At 45.7% G+C, this 21,718-nt stretch overlaps 2 protein-coding genes across 6 annotated transcripts in view; both read left to right on the top strand.

Moving 5' to 3' along the window:
• SPAG16 (sperm associated antigen 16) overlaps window positions 1-2,536 on the top strand; it is a 359,563-nt gene extending 357,027 nt beyond the window's left edge. For both annotated transcript variants that reach the window (XM_019291011.2, XM_010407852.2), the window contains exon 16: window positions 2,200-2,536. In XM_019291011.2, coding sequence (XP_019146556.1) covers window positions 2,200-2,381 — 182 coding nt within the window. In that variant the 3' untranslated portion in view covers window positions 2,382-2,536. The remainder of the gene's footprint in view (window positions 1-2,199) is intronic.
• A 794-nt stretch (window positions 2,537-3,330) lies between these two features.
• VWC2L (von Willebrand factor C domain containing 2 like) overlaps window positions 3,331-21,718 on the top strand; it is a 47,916-nt gene continuing 29,528 nt past the window's right edge. For 2 of the 4 annotated variants that reach the window (XM_019291014.3, XM_010407856.4), the window contains exons 1-2: window positions 3,331-3,790; window positions 5,891-6,357. In XM_019291014.3, the coding sequence (XP_019146559.1) occupies window positions 5,947-6,357 (411 nt within the window). In that variant the 5' untranslated portion in view covers window positions 3,331-3,790; window positions 5,891-5,946. Of the gene's footprint in view, window positions 3,791-3,873; window positions 4,003-5,890; window positions 6,358-21,718 lie in introns of all 4 variants that reach the window. The other 2 variants (XM_010407855.4, XM_010407854.4) reach the window with 2 other exon arrangements.

A 21,718-nucleotide genomic window follows, 5' to 3' on the forward strand; every position in this document is an offset into this window, starting at 1 on the left:
CCCAGTGAGCGCTAGCAATGAAGGCAGTGCAGTTTACTGCTGCACCTCCTAGTTGGTTGTTTTTTATTGACCCTCTCTATCTTCCTGTTGGCTTTGTCATTTCCCAGGACTGTTGGAATACTGGCATGGACTGACAGGATGAGTGCTCTGGTTTTGCTTCAAGCATGTGACTTACCTAGCAAAGCATTTAGAAAAATGCACGGTTGGGGTCTGCCCCTGCCCTGCTCAACCCAGAGAGTGAATGAGCTGAAACTTTGTCTCAGTTGTCACTCTGTCCTGCCCTTACTTTCTGGAAGTGGACTGCAGCTGTCCAAACCTTTTCTCCTGCCTGTCCCTCTCTGTAACAACTGGGTTCATTAGTGGTTTTGAGAAGCTGGAAGTGACATTAGCCCCCTGCCCAGCTGTTGTGGTGTCAGGGCTGCTGGAGAAATGGCATTTGTTTGGCTCCTGGAGAAGTCATCCAGCGATTGCCTGGAGAGTCTCGCTGCAAGTGCAATCCATATGCAATGCTTCTGTCAGCAAAGACTTGCTGGAGGGGAGTTTATAATAAATATTCACATCTGCTGCTTTGGACACTCTAATCCATCCTACAGATCTTTGCTGTGTCAGGCTTTGTTCTAGATGAAGAAGCCGGGTAGTTATAAAGGTTTGCAAATAGGGCATATTTATCATGGTTAGCTCTACTTCCTAGTTGCCTTCTTACACAAATATCCATGACCACACGAAGCATAAGTTGTGGTTAAATATTTTTGGTGCATTTGTAAGCTGTTTTAGACTACGTGTTTCTTTTGATAAATGGAGAAATGAAGCCATCAGATCTTCATGAGCAGAACAGAGAACATCATTGTTATGACCTAGTTTGAATGGAGGGACAGTATATGCCCTGGATAAACTGTGCATCACATAGGCACATCCAGGGCCCTAAATTGTTAAAACGGATAAATTCCTCCATGCTCACGTGTGTTGGGCAGTATGTTCCCACTGGCTATTTGGTGAATAACCTGAGTTATTAAAAATAGCAAAATATCTCCTGTTTTTCATCATCCTCCCAAAAAATGATGACCTTGGTGCCAGGTTGACTTTGTCAGTGTCAATATTAATTATTCTTCTTCTGGTGATGTCTTTGCTTTCAGAGAGAAAATCTCGATACATAAGAAGAGCTGTAATCATTTGAAGGGTATATTGAACTTGCTCCAAATAGAAAAAGGTGTTTGACCAAGATCACGAGTGACAGTACAGTGATCCCGTTGTTGTTAGGGCCACATCAGCTTTGAAATGAATGTATTGATTTTTTGTTTTGTTTTGGTTTTTGTTTTTTGTATGTGAAACTCATGATTATTATAGTTAATTTCTAAAGGACAATCTTTATCTGGAGGCTGGGTAAGTAAGAGGCGTTTCAAACATATCACCAGCTATTACCTCTGCTTTTATTTAAGCAGGAATAATAATAAACTTATAAACACATCCTGCTTCCTTAGGAGTGTTGAAAACTGAGTCCATTTGATTTGCAAAAAAGCACATGGAAACTGAGAACTCCTTAGAATCTTTTTTAGGTTTTCCTTTATTTTTTCTACTCTTAAACCCTGTTCTATACAAAGGATTTGATTATCGTCATTTTGTCCCATAAGGATATAAGGATATAAGGGGTCTGCAACTTCTTTGTGAGGAGGAGAGACAGACACTGACGTCTGCTCTGTGGGGACCAGTGACAGGACCTGAGGGAATGGCCTGGAGCTGTGTCAGGGGAGGTTTAGGTTGGACATTAGGAAAAGGTTCTTCCTCCAGAGGGTGGTTGGGCACTGGCACAGGCTCCCCAGGGAATGGTCACAGCACCAAACCTGACAAGAAGTCAAGAAGCATTTGGACAACATTCTTCAGCACATGGTGTGACCCTTGGGGTGTTCTGTGCAGGGCCAGGAGTTGGACTCGATGATACTTGTGGATCCCTTCCAACTCAGCAGATTCTGTGATTCTATCAAAATAGCCAGGCTCCTTGTGAGGAGAACATGAGGTCTGCAGACTGGCTTAATCGCTCCAAAATCCAATCTCATTGTGACTGATCTGTCCAACTTTCTGTTAATTTATCTCAGGAAACAGGAGTACACACACGTGTGGCTTTAAAGCCACCATCTCAAAACTTCCAGCGCTGCTCTCTTGTGTAGCCTTTGCCAACCTCAATGCCTTTGCTCTGTGTTTCAGGTGGCCTGGTGGCTCTGGCCAGCAGCGAGGCCTCCGTCAAGGTGCTGTGCCTGGCCGTGGGCCAGCTCTCCGTCCTGCAGGGCCCCAGGGTCGAGGTGCGCTGCGTGCGCTTCCATGGCCAGGATCACCTGCTCTCCGCAGGCACCGATGGCAGGGTTTGTCTCTGGACCCGAGCACAGTGACACACGTGGCCTTCATCGCCTTCCACAAGAGCGGTTCGACAACAGCAACGCCGGCTTATAGGTTCATAGCTCGTGTTTGCACTGTTCGGGGAATATTTGCCCAAACGGAGCATTATTTAGCATTTTGTCCAAATAAACCCCTCAATTTCCCCTTCTTTCTGTTGTCACCGTGTTTTCCCCAACACCAAGAATCTCTCTTTTGGTGGTTTCTGGAGAAACAGCTTTACAATGACGCCTAATGCCAGCGCAGCCGAATTGCAGGGAGATTGATTTTTAATGTAGCGCAGCACGAGGCACAGGAGCCGGGGCGCCCCTTCCCCGGCGGAGCCCTGTAGGAAGATGAGGCGAAGTTTCCACAGTGCGGCCATGGGGAATGTTTTCCCGGACACCACCAGGGCAGCGGCGATGAGCCGGAGCTGGAGAGCGCGGAGGGGCTGAGGAAGCGCCAACCTGCGGATCCGAGGGGAACCGGGCTGAGAGGAGCTCCAACCCGTGGATCCGAGGGGAGCCCAGCCGGTGGATCTGAGGGGGGAGCGGGGGCCGAGAGGAGCTGGGCGGAGGGGAGCCCCAGCCGGTGGATCTGAGGGGAAGCGGGCTGAGGGAAGCCGCGCTGACGGGAGCTCCAGCCAGTGCATCTGACGGGAGCCGGTGGATCTGAGGGGCAGCTCCGAGGAGAGCCGTCGCCCCAACCAGCGGCAGGCGGAGCAGCGGCCGGGGCGGGGGCGCCCCGCCCTGCATTATTTTTTGGGTTTTTCCCCCGGCTCTTCTTTTTTTTTTTTTTTTTTACCACCCCCCCCCCCCCCCAAAAAAAAAAAAAGAAATTAATCCTAATAAGAGCAGGCAGGGAGCGCGGAGCTGCGCGGCGCGGGCATGGCCGACGCCCGGGCCGGGGAGTCCCCGGAGGGGCGCGGGGGCTGCCCGCCCGCCGGGCGCGGGGCTCCTCCGCCCGCCCTCCCCCGCCTGCCTCCCGCCTAACCCGCGATCGCTCCCCCCCCTTCCCCCGCCGAGGCGAAGCTGGAGCCGCAGGAGATCCGCTGGGCACAGGGAGGGGACAGGGATGGGTTGTTTTCTCTCCCCCGCCCGCCCCGAGACCTGAGGAGATGAAGCCCAAGTTCGCCGCGATGACTCTGCTGCTGGCACCGGGGTTTCTGCGCGGCATCGCAGTCTCCGGACCGCCTGAATCCTGCTCCCTCTGAATCCTCGGCGCCGGGTTAAAGCTCAGTTCTCATGTTGTGGTTGCTGGGCTGCCGCGCTCCCCTGTTTTGCGATGGGAGGTGGAGGAAAAGGGATTGTCCGTGAGTCAACACCGAAAACGTGATTAGGAGGAACTGCTTTCACTGATCTGTTTCTGACCTTTCAGTCCATGTTGGCCTGTGACCCGTCTCAGCTTTCACATCCAGCCTGATCAGGTAGGTGTGAATTATTCACTTGGGGTGAGGGAAGGCGGATGGAAACGTTTCAGAGACTTACCTACGATCCTGGCCTCCCTCAGGTTGAGAAATTATGAGAAAGTTGAAGATATAAACTAATTCTGAGCCAAGCAGCATTTGTTTACTTGTTGAAATGTGTCCGTGCAAGACGTCTGCAGTCTGTCTGATTTCCAGGATCGAGCCGAGTGCCTGTGAGCTGCTGTGGGACATCTCAGCTGCTGTAGCAAAATCTAGTGCTCTTATTTATGATCTGGGGAGAACTTTTATATACATATATATACACACGCGTTTGTTTCGAGAGCTGCTTCATCAAACTCCAACAGATTCTCAAAATTATTTCACATTTCCTCAGATATGAATTACTTTGTTTGCTGCTTTTTTTTTTTTTTTACCCTAAATGCCCACAAATCTGCAGTGTTGCAACCTACCTGTAGCGTTAGGTGGGGAGATTCTCTGCTCTGTAGATATGTAAAGCAGCCGTATCTGCATGAATCGCTGGATTTCCAAACAGCATGTTACAGTAGATACTGCTGATAGGCGTAACAAGAGGGTGCATAGTCCTTGTGATGGAAACACAGCTAGTACTTCAATTAAGAAGATATCTTTTCGAATTTGATAAAGCTTGTGTAATATCCGGTGTCTCCCTCTGTTGTGGCTTCGGAAAAACTGCTTTGTCAACAGGATCCCTTAGCTGCTTCTCTGGGATTAAAGCTTTCTCCTCCTGCTGCTGCTTTTTTTGCTTCAATTAAGGGAGAATTAATTGCTGAACATCTGCAGTCCACCAAAAATGCCAATATATAAAAAATGTCTCCCCGCGGGGTGCGGGGGAGTGCATGTTTGCCTGCGTGTGTAGGTTAATGCATGTTTGTGTAGACTCCGTGTGCCTGTGTGTGCATGCTCTGGGAATGGAGGAAAAGAAGGGATGGCACATACACCCCAACAGTCCTTTTTTCTTTGATTTGTGCCAGGATCTACCTCCGTAGTTCTGCAGTCCATGTAATGCTGATATTTCATCTCATTTAAAAGTTTCCTGTAATACTTTGCCCAGGTTTTTTAAGAGAGGTCAGAAACCAGTTTGCTGCCAGGGTTGCACTGGCTGTTGGCTGGTGTGTGGGCAGGTTGGTGGCAGTGATGTGGCACCGTGGGCAGCCAGAAGTGCTCCCAAGACACCAGCACGGAGCCTTCGCCTGGCGCCGACTCTCCCGGGGGTCACCCAAAGCCCCTTTCCCTCCCGGGCTCCACCACTTCAGCACAGCTCACCGAAGGTCAGGCCGTGCTGCATCGCTCCCAAAGTTTTAGAAAGGCTCCAGCTTAATCAGGCAGGCACATTGCAGCAGCTCCATGCATTATGCAGGCATTTAACATCCTGTGCTCCACGTTTTTTTCTGGCAATTACTGAAATGCTGAATAATGGAGAAGGTGAATTGCATCTTTGTTTCTATCGGAATTAAATGTACCTGCTGCAGGCTGGGCTGTGTTGGTAGCCCCGGAAGTCCGTCTTCAGAAATGCTGTAAATTAGATTCTGTAGTATTCCACCTCTTGCAGCCCAAGTTTAACTCAGCACCATCTTTCAGATCAGACACAGTTCTGACAACAGATTATGTTTAACTCTTTTTTCAGCTCAGGTTTCCCACCTCGGTTTAATGAAGTGGGCTGTGCTCCATACGTAGCACTAAGGAACAGTGGCCACCACAGGAGGTTTAGACCGTTCTTAAACTTGGCTTCAAAACCCTCCGAGCTGCCTATCACCATGCGATTTCAGGCAGCTGGTTTAATTTCTGGTACATCCAAAAACACAACTGCAAAAATGAGGAAAGTAGAAATTAGATGATTCTGTGAGCCACCATTCCTTCAGAGATATTTTGTGGTCATATGCGTCCAGGCATGTGTGTCTAATTTAGGTATTTCACATGCTTTGTTCTCCTTAGCAATAGTTAAGAAGAGGTTTAATTCAAGTGAAACAGTGATAGCTGTCTGTGCCGTTTGAAAACTCGTATTTATTTTCGGTGCTGATTGAAACAATTACCTTTACAAGTCAATATTTGAATTCATTCTCACTTAAAACTGTTTGTTTTCAGACCACAACACTGGTCTCCCTATGGAAGCAACTATTTGTATCTGGCATTAAGGTCCCATGGAGAAGCTGAGGAGGGGGATGGCTCTTCATATCCATGAAGCCTGGATACTTCTGTTTGTGCTCCCTGGTTTGGTCACTCCAGCTGCCATCAATCATGAAGACTACCCTGCTGATGAAGGGGACCAGACCTCCAGTAATGACAATCTGATCTTTGATGATTACCGGGGGAAGGGCTGTGTGGATGACAGTGGCTTTGTGTACAAACTGGGAGAACGCTTTTTCCCAGGACATTCCAACTGTCCCTGTGTCTGTACTGAGGATGGACCTGTTTGCGATCAACCAGAATGCCCTAAAATCCACCCAAAGTGCACAAAAGTGGAACACAATGGATGCTGTCCAGAATGCAAAGAAGTGAAAAACTTTTGTGAATATCATGGGAAAAATTACAAAATCTTGGAGGAATTTAAGGTATGGAACCCTTTCTTCAGTATTTCATATTAGTATGCTTTAGGAATTGTATTTTTGTTGGGAGCTCTCAAGGCACTCAGTATTTGCTTACTGCCATTGATGAATGCTGACGTTGAAGTCATTTTTAGCTGTGATGCAGATCTGGCTCATGTAAAAGCTGTCACCTCCCCCTTATGTGCACTCCCTGAGGGCCAGTGGTCAGTCAATTCCCCTGTGGGAATTGCCAGTCCTCTCCATCTGCCTCCTTTGCTCATGGCATGGATCATGCTGGACTACCCAAGGGTGTGTAAACCAGTACTGAGTGCTTTTTAAGAACCCCTTTTGCAATTTGGTTAACAAAATATTGATGGCACAGTGCTGAGACTTGTTACTCATAACTGTATGAGCATGCAAATAAGTAGATGGTAAACTCTATTTAATTTTTTCATTTCAACTGTGATAAGGCTGTCTAGAATGGAGAAGATGAACTCCTAGGCAGATGAGCATCTCAGGCAATGAGAAGCGTGGGGTTTCATTGTAATGGTTGAGTTCATGTAAGGAATGTCATAAAGAAATCCTGAAATATATCTTAAAAACAAGATGGTATTTTCCAAAACCATTACACAACCTGCAGTTCTCATTCTAATGAGTTTGATCCCGTGCTTTCAATTCTGCTAAGAAAAACAGCATTTCACAATGAAGAACTGGGGCTGGAAAAGCTGTAGGTACACAAGTTTGTTCTTCAGCTCACGTGGCTTTAAGAGTTGAACCTCCATAATTGACAACAGCCTATAACTGTTCATGGCTGTGTGCCTGATCTTATTATACACTTGGCCAGTTTACTGTCTTTCCTGCAATGAAAATAATTTCGTATAGGTCTGTGCACTTCACCAGTTCTTGGTAACATAGGTGGCAATTCCCTGTTTCACAGAAATTGTCATTTTCAGGGAAGGTAGCAGCTAGTAGTTCCTTTCTCTATCATGTGTGGTGTATGTTTATCTTTTTCTGTCCATCTGAAACTGCAGCCACTGAGTCTGGACAAGACAGTTTAATGTCACAAACAAGGTAAATAAAGCAAATGTATGAGGAAAATCTCCCTGGGGGCCACCCTGATCAACCTGCTTTGCTTCTCTGAGGGATGTGAAGATGCTGATCTTGTGAACTGCTCAGATAACAGTTTCTTCTTGTCCTGAGAAGGCCTAGCCCAAGTTCATCCCATGATCACATTTCAGTGGTCCCATTTTGACTGCTGTGTTGTCAGGTGGTGAGATATCCCACCTAGGAGGTCATGTTTTTATGTGAGAGGTACAAGGACGTGTTTTTAGGAAGCAGAAATTTGTAAGGACTCTTTGAAGAGATTTCAGTGTCATTGAAGTCTCTTGGATGTGAATCAAGGGGAAAAGTAGTAATCACTTTTCCTGAAAGAAATAATTTCATCCTGATAACAGCTTAAACTCTAGGGAAACAGAATACAAGGGGGGAATGCTATTGGAGAGGTTAGGAGCCATCTGGTTCATTGCTTGCTGTATTCAAATACTTGGGGTATTGTGTGGAAAGCAAAGTTCCAGTACCCTCTGAGAAGCACAAAGTAGGTGGTGTCACACCACTCTCACACACAGTAACCTTCTGTCCAGAACAGATCCTTCACACTTAATTTAGCTGACAGTCAAACTTTTGACCTAGACCTGTGTTTTGCTGAGAGCTCAATATGTTGTGGAATAGGGCAGAAACCAATGTTTGGAAATCTCTGTGTTTACCTAGAATAAACAGTGAATTGCTTTTTTCCTCAAAGTACTGTTGGAGAGTCAGACAATGGAAGAACATTCCCAGGGGTGTTTGGTGGGAAAAAAAGAAGCACCTGTGAACTATAACTTTATAAATTCTATAGAAAAGACAGAACTTCAAGATTGAGGAAGCTGCTGCTCTGAAGTCTTGACTTTATGAGGCACCCAAGCATTTTGTTGTTTATTTCAACAGAATATTTTACCTGCTATCCCTGGAGATGAAATCCTGAGCAGTTCATAGGTTTTACAGGGTCTGAGTTCTTCCCTTCCCTCATCCCGTTGAATTTATAAGGTCTGCAAACTTTCTGACATCCATTGTACACACACTGAAGTCAAAGACGAGAGGCTGTTCTGACTCAAACCCGGGCTGCTTTCAGTGGAAACAGAGGCACTGTTTTATGTGGTCTCAGAACCCTTTCACCCACTTGATTTACTTTTGCTGGTATGTAGATTCCAAATCGTCATCTATAGAAGTGCTTGTCACTGCTGAGTTTCAGCTGAAATTAGCCTCTATTTAAAAATCTTCTGCAAGTGTGTGTCTGTGTGTGTGTGCCAGGAATGACTCATCTTGTAGAAATTTCAGCTGCCTGATCTTTCACAAATTGGGATTAATTTTTTTCTCTTGGATTTTTTTTCTCTAGGATATCAAAATCTATGAGAGGCTTCCAGTTGGGTGAATTTACCTGTATTGTTTCTAGATTTTTTCTTAGGTTTGGGGTGAGAAATCCAGATGTGATTTAATCTTTTTTTCTTACCACTGGCAGTAACTGTGATGCTCTCAGGGTAAAGGAGTAGTTACAAAGGACCATTTCTTGAATATTTAGCTTTCTTCTAGTGAACAGATTTTGTACCTCTGATTTTTTGAGTCATAACAGTCATAAGCACAAAATACAAACATGACAACAAGCCATGTAGCTTAGACAGCTGTCCAAATATTTATACTTGTGCCCTCAATCATTAACATGTACAGCTGAAATGCTGAAGTTCAGTTGTAAATCTAAACCCATTAAGAGTTTTTCTTGTATCCTTTTGTAAAATTTTGTGTCCCTGACAGATGGCTTAGTAACCCATGTAGCATCTTCATATGTCTGTTATGGGTCCTGGGAGATGTTGGTGGGTTTGGGGCCACAGCTGCCCATACAGAGCCTGCTTCACCCCCTGGTTTCAGTGGGACTTTTCCCCAGCTTTGGCTGAGGCTGTGGTCCCACCTGGAAACCGCTGCAGGAGAGGCCAGCACAGTCTCTCTAATGTTAATCATGGTGTGATTCAAATGTATCTAAAATACAGATTGATACCCTGTGGTCAGGATTTTGATACCTGTGGAGCAGGAGAGAGGGTAGGTCTGGTGGGTTTTACTGCGATCCCTCTCTCCCTTTCCCATCCTGTTTTCTGCTTTTCTCTTTGTTGGACTCTAATGTGATCGCTCAGGTCCCCACTGGCCCCTCTCAGGGCAGGGGTGGAGGCAGCTGTGGTGGCTACAGGGAAGGTGTGAAGAATGTTGGAAGTCTTAGGCTGTTTTCCCCAGAGGGATTTGGCAGGGACTCCCGAGGTCACTTGGCAGCTGTTTTTTCTCCTGCACATCATCCTTGCTTTGATTTCAGTCCTGGAGGGTAAGGTCTGAGTTCCGAGTGCTCTGCACTCACCTGTAGGAGCAGAGATCTTTCGGGAGGTTGTTAACCCTCCCCTTTCTTCTCAGAGAGACAAAACAAGCAAATAGAGATTGGTCTTGGTTATTTTAAGTACACATGGTTGTGTCTTAAATGAATGTTCCCAGCCAGCAGCTGATGTAAAGTTAAGGAGACAGTGTTCCACCAGTGTGACGGATGTTCATTGGCAGCTGATGGAGAAATCCTGCAAATGTCACTGAGGCAAGATTAAGTCCCTAAGTGCTGATTAGTTTTTGCTCTCTTGCACGACTTGCTGAGAAAAGCACACACCTTTGAGAAGTGGAATTATGGAGTGGTTACGGTGTATTTGTGAGGAGCCACTGGAAGAGGATTGGGCTGTCAGTTTGGAAAGTCCATAATCAGCTCTGAAACTTCCTAGGTCTCTTATCGCCCAACAGAGGCACATCCAGAATAACCTTCTGCAGACCTCTGGGTATGTAGCAAAATGCCATTGCTGGGAGATAAATGGTCAGCTCACAAGAGATTGTCAAGCTGACATCTTGAAATATTGTTTCCATGTTAGACTGACAGGCAGGGACTGCTCCCTGTCCCTGCAGGAGGGTGAGCACGGTGCCATCCTCCTCCAAGGCAGTGGCAGAAATTTCCTAAGCACAGATACTAAAATACCTGTGTTGGCCTGGCAGAACAGTGGGTGAGTTATCCTTTGGGTGGGAACACAAGAGGTTTTGGCCTTCCTGATGATGTTCCAGTGAGAAGAGCAGCTTCACCCTGCAGTTGTGAACTTGGACTTGGGAAACACTCTGGACATCTTTTGGGTGCTCTTCAGTGGCTGTCCTCCTTTCTGCCAAGCACAGAGCTGCAATTTAATCCAGCCATTGGCTCTGCCAGTGCTTGTCCTCTGCTGCTGACTTTATTTGCCTGCCCTTCCCAATGACTTTTCCAATTTCTTGTCCTCTCCCCTTCCACCTTTGCTCCTCCCAAACCTATCCTCACTGAAAAAGCCCCTAGATGATGCCCAAATATTTGTCCTTTGCATCAGCACAAGTGTGGAGAGATGGGAAAACAGCCCTTGCTCTTGCCCTTGCCTTTTCCTCCACACTGGGAAAAAAAAAAAAAAAAAAACAACAAAAAAGCAGGAAGGGTGAAATTTTTGCTTCTAGGGCAAAATCTCTGCTGACTTGAAAAAAGCCAGGATTTTGTTGCTAAAGTTCTGCTTTATTTTTCTTTCCCCTGTTCCCTGCCACTATATCTTAAGTTCATTGCTTTGTTTTGTCCACAAATCACCTGTAATCCTTCAGTGATGGTTTTTGTATCTTGCTGACTTTATGTCTTCTCGAGCAGTGCTCTGCACAGTGGGGACACAGCTCTAGCAGGGTTCTTCAGGGTGTAATCAGAAGCCAAAATATATGAGGGACTGTATAAGCACAGCATTACCATACACTAATTCTCAGCTCATTATGGAAACCTTTACTTCAGAGTAGTGGTACCTCCTTCTCCTTTGTTAATGCTCTTTAAAATGTTTTATTAATGCAATTATCTGGATATAACTGAACAAAGCAAGGCCTCTCATCAAAAGGCACATGCAGGCAGGTATGCAGCTGCTATCCCAGCAGCTCTCAGCCCCTGAATCGCAGTGTGTCCATCCTGATGCTGGAGAAAAGGAGGCAGTGAAAGCAAAAAGTGATTCCCCACCCCCAGAACTGTGCCAGAAATAGAAACTAAGTGGTATAAACAACAGCCTGGCTCAGACCACCAGGTACCCAGCCTAGGAGTGCAAGCTTATCAAATATGAATGGAGCACTTGAGATGTTCCAGAGTGTTACTGATGGGGTGGTGCTCTTAGGTGAGAAACAAGAGTGTGGCAGCCCTGGGTGGAGAGGGCCAGCACATGGCCTCCGTTTTAATATTGGCATTTTTCTCTCCTAGATGTGTGCAGCAGCATTTTTTTCTACTATGACTCAAACAAGTGGGGCTTTTTCTTTTTTTTTTTTCCCTTCTTCTTCTTGTGTGTTCTGCAATTTCACATATGGCTAGAAAATTGTAATACAAAAGAAATTCAATAACGTGCCTGTGCTTTAATAAAAGGAGGCATGAACAATGCCAGTTCTGAAGATAGCATACAGCCATTGAAATCAGACAGGGGAAACAGAACATCAGTCAGATGGAAAAGTATGATTTATTATCTTCCTCCTGGCAAAATTACAGTGACAATGTCTATGCAAAAGAATCTAAAATTACTGACTTACTGTATTTCTGTCATAATCGGTAGCAAGAAAACATACTAAAATAGATAGGTCTGTCACATATTGATCTATAGTGAAACCTGTTTTTAAAATTATGCTATGTACTTAGCTACTGATTTTGTAACATATATATCACATTATGCAAATATGTCATTACAGTAGGTGAAAGAAGATGGGCTTTATTCAGAATTCGGCTAAAAAAATCCATGGAATTTTCTTCCCTGGATCACAGCAATACATGGGAGGCCCCAAAAGCTCAGAGCTCAGTGGCACTAAAATGGGTGAGGCCCAAAACTTGAGCATCCCCACAATTCAGAATCAGCAGGAACTGAGCACAAGCCCCCTGTTTTAGTCACGGTGCAGAATCCCAGTGCAGAATTCAGCCTGTACGTGCAATCCCAAAGGATTGGTATTTTTCCAGTAAATATGACACAGGAATTAATGTGTGCCCAGCATTTGTACTGCCAGAGCTGTGGCTGGGCTTTGAGTTATTCACTCCAGGAAACAGCCCATCAGCTCTGCTTGCTTCTAGAGTAGAGGCTGGCCAGGGAGCTACCAAAGGAGAGGGGATATCTGTGCACAGCCAGAGGAGAAGCTCTGGCACTTCCCCTGCCCTCCCTCCATTGCTGCTGGAGCCTAACTGTTAAGAAAATAGGATATGTAGGACATGCAGGTGTTACCAAATCCTTCCAAGAGTGGTAAAATCAAGTCTGAGGCTTTATTATTGTGCCAGATAATGCTCAGTGTGGCCAAGGAGAGAACTGCTCATCCCTTGGCTCTCCCAAACTGTTCATCTCTGTCACTCAGGGTGTTTCTGTGGGGCTGGTGAGCAGGTGATCCTCAGGTCATCAGCTTAGGAAGAAGGATGTCATCTTTAGAAACATTCACAGCTCATTGGTGAGAAGGTTTTAGGAAACTATTTCCTACCAGAGCGTGGGGAAGTGCAGGTATGTGTTGTTGCCACTGGAATGTGCTCTATGCAGAATTGTATTCATTAGAAATAATGCTCAATCAGCCAATTATTCTAGTTACTGTTTTAAAAACTGTAATTAGATAAGTTATGTAGTGACAATGCTCAGTCTACTTGCAAAATAAGGATACATGAGACTTCTTTACTCTGTTCTGTGGTAATTTCAGAGGTAATTCTTTGGGAATTACAGTAAAATCAGTATGGTTGGAGAAGCAATAGGGTTTGAAACAGGTCCTGAAAGCAGGGAATCTTTCAGTCTGCTAACTGTGGTCATCCCAGTCAGCAAAACCTTTCTGACTGAGGGTTAGCCCAGTGTGCTCCCTGTGTAAGCAGATTCCAGTGTATTCTTTCATCACAGATAACCCATTCAAACCTATTTTCAGTTCACATCCTTCCCAGCTTGTGCTCATAACCAAATGACATCCCCTGAGAGACAGAAACCTTCCAGACCTTGCTGGCTCCTCTCCTGAGGGTTTAAGCATTGCCATGAAGCACTGGATGCAAGGGGCAGACAGGATGATTTGGAAAATGCCTTCTCCTCGGTGCCAGCTTGTAAAGAGCTGCAGGTTCTCTGCTGCCTTGAACTGCTGCATCTCTGTGGATCCCAAGTGATGCACTGGGATGTTACACTGGTGTGAAGTTTAGTACCAGTGACATACTTCTCTGTGGAGTTTGCATGCTGCTGAGCTGAGGCAAGCATTCAGGAGGGAGCTGCTCCTCCAAGGGGAAGGAGGCAGCGTGTTGGGATGCCAAGGGGATGCAGGAGCTCCTGCTGCAGTACCAGGGAGCAGCTTCCCTTAGGGCACGAGAGGTGCAACACCACAGGCAAGGCCAAAGCTGAGGGTGATGGAGCACTGCAGTCTGCGGTGTGGGGCAGGAGGAGCTCCCATGTGCCCTTGACTGCTGCTCCAGCCAGGAGTCACCCACCAGTCCATCACCCTGCTGATTTCCAGCTGCCTGAGTGTGTGGGGACATGGAGCTTGTCTTGGAGCAAAGCACAGTGGCTCAAGGTTTGTGTTCAGCTAGGCTGAATAACTGTCACCTGGGTATCTTGTGAGTAAAACAGTCCCTCACCGTTATAAATCTGTAGCCCGGCCAGTATTGTGGCTATCTGACAAGCCAGGTGGGAAACTGAGGAGAAGGAATGGGACCAAGGTCCAAATCTCCCCAGTGATGACTGATTGTATTATACCTACCTCCATAATAGGAATTCAGTGTTTTATCAGTACCCGGAGCTGATCTCGCCACCTTCTCCTGTCTCTCATTGTGGACAAAGGAGGAAAAAGCAGACTCAGGTATAGGGAAAACACATGTAAAAGGGATCACCTTTCTGACCAGGTCCTCGGTTCCTTTCTCCCTGCTCCTGGAGGCTTTCTGCTAGATACAGCTCCTTCATAGCAAAAGCCAACCAGGAGGGAGTGGAGAGCAGAAAGCTGCCAGCTGGGCTCACTTTCCCTGCTGACATTAAAAGGAGCTTAACAAATATGAAGCACACAAAGACATTTTGTCTGTGTCTGAACAGGGCTGCGCTTCGCACATTGGAGCCACAGTCCCCTCTGTCATATCCGTAACCTTTCAGAAGGAGTCCCCTTCCCTGGGCACTGGGCATGTCTGAACTAAAAACTATTGTAATCTAGTCATAAAAATTATCACCAAAGTAATAGAGAGCTCCAGTCCCCTCAGCCCCAGGGTAGGTGAGGTGCAACTATTGTAAGGAATAAAATGAGACCTATATCAAAGCAAAGAGAGAGTTCTTATGGAAGAAGTGCAAAGTCATGTTTTTACAGAGAGCTTTGCTACTGCTCTTGGGAGAGAAAAGCAACCACGAGACTGCAGATACACGGCTCTGGTGGAAAAGGGGCCAGCACTTGGCTCAAGGTTGTCTCTCTCATCAGCTAATGGAGGAGTTACTCTTCGGATCCAGACATGGTTCCAGGAGCCTTTTAAACTCATCAAATTGTGTGGCACAGATCAAATCTATGAGTAAAAAGCTCCTAAAGCCGTCACAATCCTGACTCATCAGACGTGGGCCCAGGATACCCAGGATGAGGCACATCTTTTGTGCCCCTTGTCTGCCTTACTGATCTGTAGAGCGCCCCAGGAATGTTTACAAAAGAATGGCAAGGATAATGTTGTTTCTGGTTATGGACAGGCATGGCCTGGGAATGAAGGGAGGAGAGGAATACACGACCTGGGGCAATTAGAGCATCCCTGTGCCTTTCCATCTCCAGAATCCAAGCCTGGTCACCAGCATATGGAAAGACTTTTATGTTAGTAATATTTGTGTGTGTGTTGAGGGCTCCTTTAAAAACAGGATCTCAGCATCTGATTCTTCTGCTTCTTGAAAGCCAGGTCCTTGGTTTAGCCAATCTGCAGTGTGGTGCAAACATTTTTCAATTTTTGGATGGCAAAGTTCATTTGTATTGCTAGTGCTCCATATAAGTAGGATACCGCTCCAATTTTTTCACTGCAGATAAATTATCTAATGACTTAGTCGTTTTTTCCTGTTGCAAAGTCATTTGCAACCTGATGGTGTTTTCAGTGAGTGTGCTTGTCTACGATTACTTAACAGATTGTTTATTTGAGCAACTTTCCACCTATGGAAAATCTAAGTGGTTATGGTTTCTGTACTATAATTGATATTGTATCTCCACTAGCTGGCTGGATGATTTTTATTTTATTAAGTAAGTGACAGAAATGAGAGGAAGTTTTGCCCTTTGCAAGTTTTTGTATTGGCACATACAGAAGAGCCATTTACCAAATTTTTAACACAAATTAGATGGTTATTTATGTGCTGCTAATAGTGAAAGCCAAGTGAGCAGCCCAAAAGAGAAGTGGGCAGGTTTCAGTCTCATCTTCAGGTGGGACTTGTTCACCAGCTCCTTCTCCACAAGTTTGGCACCTGCAAAATTTCTCAGCTGAAAGCTCTCTGAATTTTCCTGCAATCTTCTGCTAATCTGCCTGAGATCACAGGCAATTTCAATAACAATGAAAATGATTCTAATTTCTCCTCCAGGAGTATCTCTGATGAATGCTATCCCAGTTCCTTTTTTATTCCTCTCCCCTGGTTTATGACTTCCCACCTCAGCCGTAATGCGGAAGCCGTTTTTGCCTCCAAATTTATTCATCAGGTCCTTTCAAACTTTCTTTCCTTTCTTGCTTCCTGCCAATACATTCCCCACCTGAAACTGTAGCTACAGAGATAATTTCCATCAGAATTGCCATTGTCCTTAGTATCATTAAAAGTTACAGCTCCTCTTAAGATGTAAGTGCCCAATTTGACAGACGTCACTCTGCATCGCTCTGCTTTTCCTGCTGTTTTGTCTGCATTGAGCAGGATGCCATCAGTCCAGCCTGTCTGAGGGGATTATCTCTGCAAGTCTCTTGGAAACTAGAAGAGGGAGAGATTGACAGCAGCGATGGTTTTCAGTTTTCCTTTCCTTGGAGCCCAGCACTTGCAGGGGATGGGACACATCCAGACTTGTAGGCAGGAGGTGTGTGTGGATACAGCTCGTGGATCTGAATCTATGGCAGGGTGTGCAGAAGTGCCAGGTGAGATCCATTGCATCCCAAACCACTGTGGCATCAGCAGAAATGCAGAGGCTGGCACCTCTTTTTCTAATGTGTTCTCAAAGGGGGAGAAAGCATTTCAACTCCATATTCAGTAAAACTGCCATGAGAAACATTTTTTTCCCTTTGCAGTATCACCTAGAAGAGGCACATCCTTACCGTGTCCTTTTTGGTGTTTGAAGGAGCTGGGAGCTGACATGCCTGATTTTGGTTTGCAGTGGTACCAAGAGTCCCGGCATCTCCTCTGCCTTTGCTCTGATGTGATGGCTTCTTGGGTTTCCCCAGGGCTCAGAATTCTAACAAGCCCACTGGCTTAATTTTGTGCTTATACCCCTCTTCAAGTGCCAGTCAACCAAGCAGATTTCTCCAGTCATTCTGACCATGTTGTAAATTCACCTGTGACTCTGAAAAGGCCCCAAAACCAGGTATACTCAATTCAGTGGAAATACTTGGATTGTCTTCCACTGACTTGGACAGCCCCTGCAAGATGATCAGTAGGTGCATTGCAACATGATTAGATGGTTGTAAACCCTTACATGTAGCTTTTCTACTTCGTTCCCCAAAAGAAAAGTCCAGGGTTCCTGATACAATAGTTGTGAAGTCTGTATTGCTCTCTACCTGTCTGGTAGAGCTGTGTGTGACTGGTGAAGGGCTGTTGTGTGTCAGGCAGCACGAGAACATGGTCCTTACATACCACTTCATGGGACCTTGTCAATGAGATGAAGCCTTCCAGGATGGGATTATGGGACATGCTTGTACAAAAACCCTTTTCAGGCTTGGCTGTAGGAAGGAGGGGGAAGAGAGCAGCACAACAAATCCTGATAACTGGATCTCAGGCTTTGAGCAGCCTGGCTCCGGCAAAGATGTAAACCTTCTTCCATGAGGCTGAAAACCCAGGTACAAAGAAAATGCCACACGATTCAAGGCCTTTTCTTGGAAAAGTGAGGAGAGGTCCAAAGTGTTAGGAAATGACTGTGCTAAACATGCCTGGAGGAGCTGGCGTCTAAATTCATGGAGTGGAAAGTCTCCAGGAGTAACAGGTCTCTGTACAGTCAGTTTTATTCATGCAAGATCCACTGGCTCTTGAAATACTCAGGTGCCAAATAGCACTTTAGTCTTGGAAGGCTGCTTGGAAAATGAGCAGCATTTTCACAGCTCCTGGAGGGGTATGAGCCTCAAACCCCAAATATGAGTGAAGCCAGCTGGAAGAATCCCAACTGATCACAGGGAACTGCAGCCTTGAAACTTGGTCTGAGACATTTCCTGAGCTGCGTGACATGAAAACTAGTTAGCCTTGTCAGTGTGGCAGCAGAACAGAAAAGTGAGGAAAACTGGTTCTTATTGATTGACAGAACAAACAGGTGAAGAAGAAGTGTCAGTCAGATGTCATCTTCAGGGTTTTTAGTTTGTCTTAGGTAAATCCCTCCCTTTCCCCCTCTCCAGAGCTGTTTGTGTAGAAGCAGCTCAGAGTGACGGACAAGCAGACATACAGACAGAGAAATCCTGATTGCAGGCAGGCAGGAGGAGGGCTGCAAAAGGACGTTTTATAGATACAGATATACTTCCTCCATTCTCTCAGGGAGAATATTCACCACTCTGTGATGAGCGTTTGCAGGGCAATGTACATGTTACAGGAAAGCCTTTCACATGTTCAGGGCAGCAGAGAGGTGGCTTAGGTGCTGTAGCTGTGGGCAAGGCATGAGCTAAGGGAGAAATATGAAGATGAGGTTCAGTAAGTACTTGCAACAAGAGAATTCCTATGACTAAATGAGATGACTGAGGTGCTTCTTGCAGAAGCTTGCAAGATCTTGCCAAAAATCTTGAAGTTTTGTGTGTCAGTTATTAGTGTGATTGTACCAGCTGCCTTGGTCTAAAAATGTTTGATTCAGATCTCTTCTGCTGTAGAAAAGCATAAAAGAGTAGATTTAAACGTTGAGTTCTATATCCAGATTTTAATTTTCTTTTCTCCACCCTTCCCTCAGGTTTGGGGATAATCAGGTTTGTAGGCCATTTCCTCAAGAATTGTTAGATCAAGTGATCTCTCTGGCTGTCCACCAGTCCTTTTAGAGGACTTGAGGGCCTGCTCACAAAATAGACCTCTCAGAGGTATGAAATTTCTGTGGGTTTCTGGAACCTTGTAGCTGACTAAAGAAGGACCCACTTGGTGCCCAACCCTGTAAGAGAGGAGTAGCTTATCACTGAGAGGAGTAGCTGCATGATGTTAGCAGCCATAGTTCCTATGTGTGCTGGCATTTGCTTCCAAAAAGAGGGTGAAAGCAGTGCGGAGCTGGTGTGTATGGGTGTGAGAGTGAAGATTAGGAGGTAGGGCACCCATACCCTGTTTGGCTTCCCGATTTCCGCTGCCCAGGGTGTACCTTGTTTTTCATTCTGTTTCCTTTGCTGCCTTTTTCATGTGTTTGTTTATATCATCTGTCAAGTTTATCATTATGTGCTCACACACATAAAATCTTTATTAGCCATGTGTATTTTCTATTCTCTGTTCTAATTTTCCTTCCTTCTTTCTTTGTTAGCAAACTCTGCTGATGGCAGATGTTTCCCATTTGACAGCACCTGCGACTCAGGTTTTCCAGCCGCACAGCAGAACGAGTGCTAGCTCCCTCCTCTGGCCATCCCGAGCTGTGTGATGGGGCCATCCCACACAGGAGCAGGGGCTCGCAGTCCTCCTTGAGATCAGTAGAACAGAAGAGAACTAGAAATTGGGCTGTGATCTCAGGGGTGGTTATGAATGGGTTGTGCTGCTCCGGTCTCTTTGAACTGACTGGCTGAAGGAGAGGGGCATCAGGGTCAGTGCTGAGACTGAGAAGGTCCTTTGTGCTCTGTGTCCCATTTCAGCTGCTGTTAAAAGCCCTTGAGTGGTGGATAGATGTTGGCCACATCTGCTTCCCACCAGCTTGGCTTGACTTGGCCACTATGCTGACAACAACATCCAAGAACGTATTACCCCACTGGCTCTTAGGGTCAGCGCTCTCAGCCCCTTTAGAAGTGGAGATGGGGCAAAAAGAGTTTCAGTGCTTTGCACTGGTTTGGCCAAGTCAAACTGCTCTGCTGACTGATACCTTCTGCAGAAGTTTGCTCCTGATAGAGCCATTTCTGGAATCATACCTTGAGCAGTACAGGACTATGGAATGGTGCAGACGTGTATCCGTGTTGTGGCTGGGCATCGTGGGCACCCTTTTCTTTTGGGCAAGGGTCAGAAGAGTGTTTCTTCACCAACAGCTCTTGAAATCCTGGCTAATAAATCCTTCTCTAGAGAGTTTTCTAAGAGATTATTCTGCCTTGGACAGGGGAGTAAATAAATTACCACCTTTTGTGATCCTTTAATCTTAGCACTGTTTCTAGAACATCAGTTTAAGGGACACGGATAAAGCATTTGCACTGTCCATACAGGATGGTGTCCTCTCTCCTTCCTGCTCCAGAAAACCTGCTGTATTTTTTCAGTATTCTCCTTCAATAGGGATGAGAGTTCCTTTTCTGGAACTGTTGTTTGAACTTCAGTGACTATGAAAGTGTAAACCACCCCTCTTTCATGGGGGATAAATCTTTAAATCAGGAAACAGGAGACAAAACTTCAGGACATCTTCTGCTGGTTCCCTGTTTTTCATTGGTTCCCAATTTGTCATTTTGCTGCTTGGTCTTCCTGCTGCCTGTACCAATAGATAGAGGACTTTTTGGCCAGTGTCCCATAGCTTTTCCACAAGAAGGGTAGCACCAGGGAAAGTAATAGCTTGGATGCAGAGCCTGCAGACCACAGTTTCAAAATGCTCAATCAGTGTGCTTGGGGCAGAGTCCTTTCTGAATGGGCAGGGATTTGCAGCTCGCATCCCAAAGCACATCCCATGGAAGAAAGTGCCAAGACACTCATAAACCAAGTGGACAGGAGGGCTGGAGTCCCCCATGGTAAGCGGCACTGACGAGTGAGCTGAGTGGTCAGATAGAGGAAGATCCTGGTGGCAAGACCAAGTGGCTTGACCTTGATACAGCGGGGAGGAGGAGGTGGCAGAGAAAGGTCTGGCTCGTGCCAAAGCAGCCTTTTCATTGGTGGCTGCTCGCTCCGTGTTCTGCCAGGGTGTGCTTTCCATCTCTGATTGCGTGCAGCTCTTCCTTCTTGGAAAGCTGCTCCCAGTGTCAGGCAACATCCTGGTTTATTACAGTGTCATTTTCAGGCTACACCACCAACGCTGAGGCAGAAGATGTGTGTGTCATGTCTCATTCGCTCAGTCGCAGAGTCATTCAGGGGCAGCTCTGCTTGTACTGATCCTCTTTGAGCTGTAGATTGGGCTGCAGCCCTGGAAAAGCATCACCTATTTCTTAGCATTGCAGCCACTGGAGTAGTGAGGATGGGTGCAAGCCCTGGAGGAGACATCAGTGAAAGCTTCCACAAATCACAAGATCTAGTTCTGCTGCTCATATAATTAGTGATTAAAATGAGTAAAAACAAAGCAGCAATTTTCTTATTGATCCCTCAGCAAATATCTCTGTTTTCTTTTGTATTGCTTCTTCTTATTAAATAGCCTTGAATAAGAAATGTCAGTCAAATTTAGATTTAGATTCCTGGTGCTTCAGACAGAAATCAAAGCAGAATTGAAAGAGGAACGATAATTAGAGAGAGGAATTCCACCTCCACACACTTCTTCCCTTGCTCAAGGAGTGCTGATTTTATCTAAATTGCCAAAGCCGTGAGCAAATGAGTGGTGATGGGAATTACAGACTGCAGATGCTGAGACAAAGCAAGGGAAGGTTTAATTAGTGCATTTTAAGGTAGAAACGAATTTCCTGGGAATAAATTATTAGACTCAAGACACACAGAGCTTCTTGGAGGTGAACTGAAAAGCTTTTTACACACCAGAACCCGGGCTCGCAGGTTGTATCTGTCTTGTAGAAATGAGTGACCTATCACTGGGGTCTGAAACACATCAGGATGAATCCTTCTTTCTTTGCATCCCACTTAATTCTTTAATATTGAGGAATTCCCACAGCTGCAGGTTCACATAAACCAGAATTTTTTTTCCAATACCCACATTTACTCATTGAAATGTTAGTGATGGATGCTGAGAAATTAGGAGTTACATATCAAACCTGCTGGTACTGAAAGGAAGTTTCTTTCCTTTCAATTCTCCTCTTATTCTGCTTTCTTAGCTCTGTTGCCAGGCTTTCATGATGCTTGCA

This window comes from Corvus cornix, chromosome 7 (assembly GCF_000738735.6).
Source record: "Corvus cornix cornix isolate S_Up_H32 chromosome 7, ASM73873v5, whole genome shotgun sequence".
In the NCBI taxonomy this organism is placed as follows: Eukaryota; Metazoa; Chordata; class Aves; order Passeriformes; family Corvidae; genus Corvus; species Corvus cornix.